Here is a 10,056-nt window from a genome sequence, read left to right as displayed (position 1 = left end):
AATTCAAATAAGAAGCTGCTTTGAGGCCACTGGAAGCAACATCCAAGAGGTTGGTGAGTAACATGTTGCTCATGAGCCACTGGTTAGGGACCACTGCTCTACAGGCAAGTGCACTAGCAAACCACTGTATTCCATGGTTTTAGATGGGCAGGACCTCTCTAGTAGACAAAAATAATAAGACAGCAATGGCAAGTTTAAGAATTTTTCTCTGATGACAGTTGATGACACCTTCAATTGGACTGCCACTGGGTGCCCATCCTTTACCAGATGGACCCTAGGGCTCCTAGGAATCTTCAGGCCAGTTGAATTGTTCCCCAATCTGTAACCAGGCTGAATGATGTCACAGGCAGATAAAGCTTAGACACAGGAGCTGGTTGGACCAGAGGAAACAAGCAGACAGCAGGAAACTGGGCACAGGATCCTCTGACTCCCTACAAATACAAGAGAGAATTTGTTATAGGGTTCTATAACACTGGTATCTCACTGCACCATTGTAGATCACAATAAACTGCACCTATAGTACAACAGTGCAAAACTATGGTGTATTCTCCTGTTTTTGCATGGGACATTAACACCTTTAAAGATGTGTATTGGTGAGTTAGACGCTTCCTATTGTGTTTCTGCTCAGTTGCTCAAGATTTTTATTATGGTCATTATTTATTCTGCAGTAGACCCAAAATGGGTTTTCTTTTTCTACCTTTTTTCTAAAAGAAAACACTTTAACAAAATGAAGCTTACTGTAAGGGTTACAGCGTGGAACCGCTGTGATAGTGGATAGCCATTCCATTGGGAGAGGATATGGCGGAAGCCCAGGGGTGTACCCATAGATGGTAAGGGAGGCAGACATGGTGAAAATAAAGCAGGTTTACTTGGAGCTTGCAAATAACACAGGAACAGTTCAAAATAAGTAAATTTATACTTACCGTAATTTACTTTTCCCTTAGTCCCTTAGGCAGCACCATGAGATTTATTTTGCTTTCCCTTACATGTAGGACAAGTGAGAAAAAAAGAGTTAATTCTCCCCACCCATAAATACCAGCTACTCAAAACCCCCTCTAGTGTTTTTTTTGTTTTTTTTTAATAAGACACACAGACCGATGCTTAAGTATTTTATTAGGGCGGGTAATTTATTGCTGCCTAAGGGACTAAGGGAAAAGTAAATTACGGTAAGTATAAATTTACTTATTCCCTTACGTCCCCTACGGCAGCACCATGAGAGTTAACGAGTAACAAGGGAGGGTATCTTCATATCGCCTTCTGTAGTATGCTACTGCCATAGGAAGCTTCCTGTGAAGCCGAGATGTCTACCCTGTAGTGCTGGATGAAAGTATTTGGATTACTCCAGGTTGCCGCTCTACATATCTGATCCAAGGATACATTGGCTGCCTCTGCCCATGAAGCAGAAATTTTCCTAGTAGAGTGTGCCTTGACAGGAAATGGAGGATTGAGATTATCCTTAATGTAGGCCGTCTGGATAGTCTCTCTAATCCAACGTGCTAATGACGGTTTCGAGCTCTTTAGCCCCTTATTTCTTCCGCAAAAACTGATGAATAGACTTTCAGATAATCTAAATTCTTCTGTACTCCTTAGGTAGGCTTTCAGAATTCTGCCTACATCCAAAAGGACTAGTTGAGAGCTGTGGCCTTGGGCTTCCTGAACGTTTGGTAGAACAATCTCCTGATTGATATTATATGTATTGACAACCTTAGGTCTGAAATTAGGAAGGGTTCTCAAGACAACACGGTCTGGAAGGAATGTCAAGTAAGGCTCCTTTATTGATAAAGCCTGGATTTCGCCAACTCTTCTAGCTGAAGTAATGGCTACTAAAAATAAAGTCTTGAAAGATAGACACTTAATGGAGATATTTTCCAGAGGTTCATAAGGTGCTTCACATAATTTCTTCAACACCCGAGGTAGGTCCCAAGTAGGAGAGGATTGAATGAGTCTAGGCCTGATCTTTGAAATAGCCTTGACAAATCTTTTAAGAAGCGGTAGAGTGGACAAAGATCTATTTTGGAGAGCAGATAAAGCCGAGATCTGCGCTTTGATAGTATTTACCGATAACCCTTTATCAAAACCTTCTTGAAGAAATTTTAACAACACCGGCACAGAAGGTTGAGTCTCCGAAATCTGTTTCCTCTTGCACCAGTCTCTGAATCTTTTCCAGACTCTAGAATAGGACTTGATAGTAGAAGCTTTTCTGGATTGAATCAGTATGTCTACTACTCCTTTAGAGACTCCCTCCGACTCTAAAATGGACCTGTCAGTCTCCAAGCTGTCATCTTCAATCTCGCAAGATGCTGATATGCCAGAGGCCCCTGGGTCAATAGCTTCGGAAAGTGCGGGAGAATCCAATACTGTCCTCTGGACATTCTCATTAACAGAGAGAACCAACTCCTCCGAGGCCAAAATGGGGTTAAGAGAATTGTCTGCACTCTCTCCAATCTGATCTTCTGTAAAACCTTGGGAATCATAGGTATTGGGGGAAAGATGTAAACTAGTTGGAATTTCCACCTGATTGACATGGCGTCTATATAATCCGGACGATCTAGTCTGTTTAAGGAGCAAAACCTCTGTGTTTTGCGATTCTTCCTGTTGGCCATGAGATCTATCTCTGGCATTCCCCATCGATCTGTAATTCTCCAGAATATGTGTTGATCTAGGGACCATTCCCCTGGAGCAATCTTTTTCCGGCTGAGATGATCTGCTATGAAATTCTCCTTTCCTTTTATATGCACCGCCATCAGACGAGGACTGTGTCTCTCTGACCAATTCAAGATCTTGAATAGCTCCTGATTCAACAAGGGAACTCTGGTCCCCCCCTGCTTGTTCAAGTAAGCCACTGTGGTGGAATTGTCTGAAAGAATCTTTATGCTTTTGCCTTTTAGTTGTCTTTGGAAACTCATAATGGCTTTGTAGACCGCTCTCAATTCCCTGAAATTTGAGGACATGGAGCTTTCCATTGGATCCCAAATGCCCTGTGCCGTTAGATGGCTCAGATGGGCTCCCCATCCCCATTGAGAGGCATCCGTAGTTAGCACTATCCATTCCGGCTGTTGAAAAGATAGACCCTGTACTAGGTGATTCTCCTGAAGCCACCATTCCAACCTGGATCGTGTCTCTGCGCTGAGACATATCTTCATATCTATGGAGGAAACTTTCCGATTCCAACTCATAAGTATCTCTGTTTGTAAAGGTCTCATGTGTAACTTCGCCCAAGCGACAGCCTCTATTGATGCCGTCATGAGACCTAGGACTCTCATTAAGCCTCTGATTGTCGAAAGAGGGTTTCTGATTATCTCTTGAACAGCTTCCCTCAAACTGTAAATCTTGTCCTGGGGAAGATATAACTTCATTTCCGCAGATTTGATGATGAGTCCCAAAAATTTTATTGCTCTGGATGGTTCTAGGGTTGATTTGTCCCAATTTATTATCCATCCTAGATACTGAAGCAGCTCGATGGTTCTGTTTAAATGTTTCTTTAACAGCGCTGCTGACACTGCTGTAATCAGCCAGTCGTCTAGATAAGGTATAAGAGTTATCCCTTCTCTTAGAACCGCTGCTATCGAGGTCACAACCTTGGTGAACACCCGAGGTGCCGTTGTTATCCCAAAAGGAAGAACTCTGAACTGATAATGGTGCAGAACTCCTTTGATGAACACAGCAATCCGAAGAAATTTCTTGTGAGCATGAAAAATTGGAATATGCAGATAAGCATCTTTGAGATCCAAAGAAGCCATATAGTCGCCTCTGTCTAGTATGTTTATCACCGACCTGATGGTTTCCATACGAAAAGTCTTCTTGTGGATGAACTGATTTACTTGTCTTAAGTCTACAATCGTTCTGAAAGTCCCATTTGGCTTGGGGACTAAAAAGACCTTTGAATAGGTTCCTCGATGAATCTCCAGTGGAGGCACTGGTTCGAGAACTCTGGCTGAAACAAATTCTGTGATGGCCTGCTCGAGAGCCAGCTGTTTGTTTGGAGAATTTAAGGGAGTAAGAATAAACCTCTGAGGAGGTAGACTCAGAAATTCTATTCTGTAGCCTTCTGCAATTAATTGGAGTATCCATGCGTCTGCAATGGTTTCTTTCCATTCTGGAAAGAAAAAAATTAATCTGCCCCCTACCGGCAGTAAACTTCTGGCGTCAGAAGGATGGCCTTTTCTTTGGTGGGAAGGTTTTCCCAAATCCTCTCTCACCTCTGGAAGAATTGAATGCTCTATTGGGCCGAAAGGAATTTGTATCATTCCTTCTTCTGTCTCTTTGAAAGTAGTTATCTCTTTTAGGTGATGTTCTTCTATTCCGGAAAAAGGAATTTTTGCTCCTATTTGATTGGTTTTCCTGAGGAAGACGCTTTTTCTTAGAGCCTGACAAAGATTCCAAAAGTTTATCCAGCTCTGATCCAAAGAGACGACCTGGTTCAAATGCCATGGCACATAAGCTGTTTTTGGATACTGAATCAGCTGACCAGGTTCTTAGCCATAAAGCTCTTCTGGATGCTGTAGATAAAGCCATAGTTTTCGCAGCTAGCTTAATACTTTCAATGGATGAGTCACACAAGAACTCAACTGCCATATTGACCTTTTCCAGGGATTCCAGAAGCTCCACACGGGATATGTTGTTGTTGATATCCTCCGTGAATTGTTTGAGCCAATGCCTGGTTGATCTAGCCACTGCCGAGGCAGCCAAGGCTGGCTTACAAATAGCTGTACCCGTATTATAAACTCTTTTAAGTAAGGACTCCATCTTGCGATCCATAGGATCCTTTAATCCTGAACCATCTTCCACAGGAATGAGTGTTTTATTAGACAGTCTGGCAATGGCTACATCTACTTTCGGAGGAGTCCCCCAGGACTGTATCTCCTCTTCCTGAATGGGAAACAAAAGCTTTTGTCTTTTTGTTATAGACGGAGGCTTTTCAGGATTTTTCCACTCTCTAGTCATTAAATCTTTCATGACTGGGTGAACCGGAAAATTTTTAGATTTCTTAGCTACCTGAGAAGTGGTTGCCTGCGAATCCTCGCTTTCCAGAGATTCCATCGTTAACCTTACTCTCCTGATCAATTTCGCAGTGCTTTCCACCGGAAACAAGGCTAAGATTTCTTCCTCATCCGAGGATGAATCCTGAGTTGATCCGTCTAAAGATATAGGATTAACTATTGTAGGAGAATTCACAATATCATCCGCAATAGGGACTGGGCCAGGTTGCAACTGGTTAAACATATCCTTCATAGTTGATTTTATAAACTCCTTAATCCACGAAGAAGAAGCTTCAGGAAGTGCTTCAACATCCTTGTGAGCCAGATAGGACAGACAGTCCTTACAAAACCTTTTCCCATAGTCATCTGGGAGAAGTGTGTCACATGCTCTACACTGCAGATGCTTTGACTTCCTGTGTCTTTTGACAGGTGGTGGCTCTAGGGTAGACATCTTAGTGCTGAATAAGGAGGCTGCAACCCAGGCAGCAACGTCTAAGCAGCAGGCTGATCACACTCCTATACAAGGGGAGCGTCTGAACACAGCGTGATTAGCTTTAAAGATCCTCTGGTGCGAACTTCAGCACACCTGATCCGCATCATCAGTGTAAACATCTCTTAACCAATCACGTCAACTCTAAGTTGCGTGTCATAGGTTATCGTCGCCATCTTGTTTATGGGCAACCCTCGGCTGCACAGTCTATTGCGGCGACGGCAAAACCTAAGAGGCCACTCGCACCTCCGACTGAAAGACCCCTTGGGTAATGCAGTCTGCGGTCTACAAGTCCCCTAGGGACCTGGCATCTTTAATCTAGGAAAAAACCAGAAAGAACGTTAATATGGCATCCACCTTTACGCGGATAATACACTCACCTGCCTACGAAGGTAGGACAAAAAAACACTAGAGGGGGTTTTGAGTAGCTGGTATTTATGGGTGGGGAGAATTAACTCTTTTTTTCTCACTTGTCCTACATGTAAGGGAAAGCAAAATAAATCTCATGGTGCTGCCGTAGGGGACATAAGGGAATAAGGTAATTACCAGGAAGGTGAGGATAAGGAAACAATGCTGGAACAAGGCAACACAGGAGCTTGGAATCCAGGAGCTTGGGATACAGGTAAGGAATCACTGGAACAAGATACAGCGACCAGATACAGGATACGATTACAATTAATGACTCAGCCCTGAGCAAGGCTCAGGGCGGGGTTAATAAAGGGACGGTAATTGGGAATGGGAAACACATGAGGGTAAACGAGGTGGGTGGAGAATGGGGAGGAACACACTAGAAACTGACAGGTACATGAAACACAAGACACACAAGGGTAAGGATCAGCCTCAAAGAGCCCCCAGTGGCTCAAAAGAACACACAATGTCCAGAATCTGGGAAATAAAGGTTCGAGTCCCGGGCTCATCCTTACACTTACCAAAAGAAAGTTAGAGGATACTAATCACATACATGAAATAATGGGATAAATATGTGTTTATTCTTATAAATTAAAATAATTAGTCCAGTGACAAATAGGCAAGGGAATTATTTCTCACAATAAGGTATTCTGGGACATATTCCCAGAAGATTAAGCAGTGAATAAAAGTTTCTGCAGTGAGCCATTAATGTCTACTGATATGTCAGTTCCTGAGTCAGGTAAGACCAGCACAAAAACCTTCAGATACAGAAGTACATCAATTCAAATTCAGGAAAAAACATCAATACGCAAAGGAACCCTGATTTTACATTTTTCAGGGGACCAGAAAAAAATGGTGTAAAATCCAGGAGAATGTAAAATCAGGGAAATGTATTATGCATAATATATAGGTGGGACCACATAACAACGATGTAAAATGAGGGAAAACTGAAAATCAGGGGATTTAAAATGGGGGTTCTACTGTAACTATCATGGTAAGAGCAGGAACAATCAATTTATTCTCCTTAGAAAATGGGATATTATTTGCAAGCACAAAATCTGAAGCATGAACCTTTTTTTTGCCATTGGACAGCAGAGGTGACACATGAACAACCACTGAGAGATCATAAAATGGTATTTTACTTTAAGGACAGTGTGGATTTGTAATAAGGATTGTGTGGTTCTGTAATGCATCTTCAGTTTATTGGAGGCCCATTTATTAACATCTGATTTTGGTGGTTTTAGAAAAAAAACTAATTTTCTCTAAAACCACAAATGCAAAGTCATGTATTAAAATAGCCTAATATCAAAAGCACAAACTAAAATAAAAATTTGGAACTAATCCGGAGAATAACATAAAAACCTTGAAGTCTTGGATTATTTGTGCCATTACAAATGAAAAAAACTGAAAACCTGTAAAAGCTTGACTTAAAGAAAGATTTCACAATTGGAAAAGGACCTCAACAGCTTTTAGATGATGAAGTTTTTGTATTGGTGATTTTTGTGAGTTTTTCTTAGTTTAATAAATTACGAATTTTTTGTGGTTTCCAGTAATTAGTATAATTCATATGATTCATGAAAACAAACAGCAACGTTAGTAAATCATTTGTCCCATGTTGAGTTGGACTATCTGTGTACATGGTGAGAATAACTTGAGAATAATTTAGGACCTTGCTACTGGGGCTTTATTTTGATTTATCTCGATTAAACCTGGATCAAACTGGAAAGAGATTTGGAAGGACTGAGCTTGAAGGATAAATATATTTTAACCTTGCTTATTACACAACTGTGCTGCTAATGAAACAGTATATTTTCTGCTGCAGCCCTGGTTGACTTTTAGTTCTTCAGCTGCTCAAAAAGTTCTTGTTCCTCTTCCATCCCAAAAACTGTAGGGTCATGGTGTACTACAGTAGTCACTGTCACTGTACATAAACATCCATTTTATTTTATCACCAGCAGGAAAGGTTCCAGTAAATGATAATGGGAAATATTATAAAATATTTGTACTTCAAATTCCTTTTTACAGGTTTGCTCACCACCTCAGTAAGTTGTAGTAAAGACAACTCCAGAAAGGCCAACTGAAGAGCTTGGTGAGAAGAGATGCTGGGATATACTGCATGTCAGAGGAGGCAAATTATACTGTTATGTTTAGAACTCATACAATGTCTTATTCCCTTCCTTGGATAACATTCCCAGGTCTAACTTGGAATTTCTGTTACAAGTAAGTTCCAAATATGGAAGAAGCACACCAACTCAGCCAGGCAATGCCTTTATCACATTTAATGCAGAAGTATTAAAAGCACAAACCGTAACACATACCAATGCAATCACAAAATCAAACATCTGTCACTCGTTTCTTTTTGGTTGGCTTTGGGGATCTTCACAACATGAAAATGATGTTTTTTTCCATTATCCTGGTGATTTATATCATGGTATTTAATGCAAATTTCCTAGTTATTATCTTAGTTGTTGCCTACCCATCCCTCCATTTTCCAATGTATATCTTCCTCAGTCAACTGTCTCTTTCCGAAATCCTATTCACCACGAATATTGTCCCCAACATGCTAAGGCTCATCCTGATTGGTGGAGGGACTATGTCAGTAAGAGGATGTGTCACACAGTTCTGTATCCTCTGTGTCCCAACCATAAGCCAGTGCCTACTTCTTGCCACCATGTCCTTTGATCGCTATGTGGCCATATGTAATCCCCTGCATTATACATCTATTATGACCTTCAGGCTACAGTTAAACATTGTTGTTTTTTGCTGGATTTCTGGTTTCATGTTGGCTCTTGTCATTTACATGTTCTTAAATAGATTGATATTTTGTCATTTCAACATTATCAACCATTTCTATTGTGATATTGCACCACTCATAGAACTTTCTTGCTCAGATACTTCTTATGTAGAACTGGTCATTGCTTTGATTTCTGTTTTTATAGCTTTCTCCCCATTTATGTTCATAATTGTCACATACATCTTCATCTTGGTCAACATTCTCAGGATCCCCTCAAGTTTTGGAAGGCAGAAAGCCTTTTCCACCTGCAGTTCCCACCTGACAGTTGTGTGTATGTATTATGGGACACTAACAATCATTTATTTATATCCACCTGGGAAACATTCTCTAAATGTAAATAAGTTTCTGTCCTTATTGTACACACTGGTGACCCCATTGTCCAACCCAATTATCTACAGCTTGAGAAACCAGGACATCCGAAGAGCCATATATAACTTTCTTTCTAATTGTAGGAAAAATGATTGTATTATGGTAGATAAGACATGTCTAAACACATTTTCCTGATTGTGGGGTTGAGATTGCCATGGCAATACCTTGTCTATACATATAACTTGATTCTTCTTATCTATTCTCTTGCCATAGACTTCAACTAGAAAATTTCAGACTTTAAGAAATGAATGCAGACAATCTTTGCTGTTAGGGATCATCAAAACATTAGCACTGAAGTTGTTTATTTCAAAGGAACTGATGCTATAGTCTATTATGCTACTATGTAATTTGAATCTGAATTAAAAACAGCCTGTATCATGTCCTTGTCCATATCAGGTCCTTAAGCTCCAAAGAGTAGGAGCGTATTCTTGGGCATCTTCCCTCCATTGTGGCTTTGGGCTGATACTGAATGTCAAAATAAATGTTGTATCTTTCCAACCAAAATTCTTAGTTTAGATGTATTTCCCATGTAATGTTGCTACCCCTCCCTTATAATCCACTCTTCTACCATTCACATACACTCCACCCTTGTTCATAGTCAAGTGTAAGTATGAAATTCACACCTGTCAAAGCTCTTCTTTCCTTTGCTCCTATCGATATATCTGCTCTTATCTTCCCATATACTCCCACCAGATCCCACCTCAAGAGATGATTTTTGCATAAAACCATTTTCCATAACTGATGCATGACTCCGAAATGCTCTGCCATCTTGATCTAATTAACTGAATAAACTGTACCCCTTTTTGTACCTTGTAAACCACTGCATACACTTGTGATCCTATATAAATTCAAACTTAGACCTAAGGTATATCATTTTGAGAAGAACACTCAAGGGTAGCCTTATATAACCAGTTAACACCTATGCATCCAACAAGGGTCATGGCACTTTCTTCCAACAGGAACTGCATAGAACGTGCAGGCTCTCTTTAGTGAAGGACACTTTAATATGTTTACCC

The 10,056-nt window shown here is 40.6% G+C and overlaps 1 protein-coding gene across 1 annotated transcript; it reads left to right on the top strand.

The window, feature by feature from the left end:
* The first annotated feature begins 8,338 nt into the window (after positions 1-8,338).
* On the top strand, positions 8,339-9,175 carry LOC108710462 (olfactory receptor 11G2). Its single transcript, XM_018251600.2, has one exon. The coding sequence runs from the start codon at positions 8,372-8,374 to the stop codon at positions 9,173-9,175; it is 804 nt and encodes a 267-aa protein (XP_018107089.2). The 5' UTR covers positions 8,339-8,371.
* The last annotated feature ends 881 nt before the right edge of the window (positions 9,176-10,056 follow it).

Source organism: Xenopus laevis, chromosome 3L, assembly GCF_017654675.1.
Source record: "Xenopus laevis strain J_2021 chromosome 3L, Xenopus_laevis_v10.1, whole genome shotgun sequence".
In the NCBI taxonomy this organism is placed as follows: Eukaryota; Metazoa; Chordata; class Amphibia; order Anura; family Pipidae; genus Xenopus; species Xenopus laevis.
This window is presented reverse-complemented; position numbering and strand designations above follow the sequence as displayed.

Bases quoted from the DNA above. Each gene is read 5' to 3' on its own strand.
- LOC108710462 (XM_018251600.2), top strand. From the start codon at position 8,372: ATGTATATCTTCCTCAGTCAACTGTCTCTTTCCGAAATCCTATTCACC.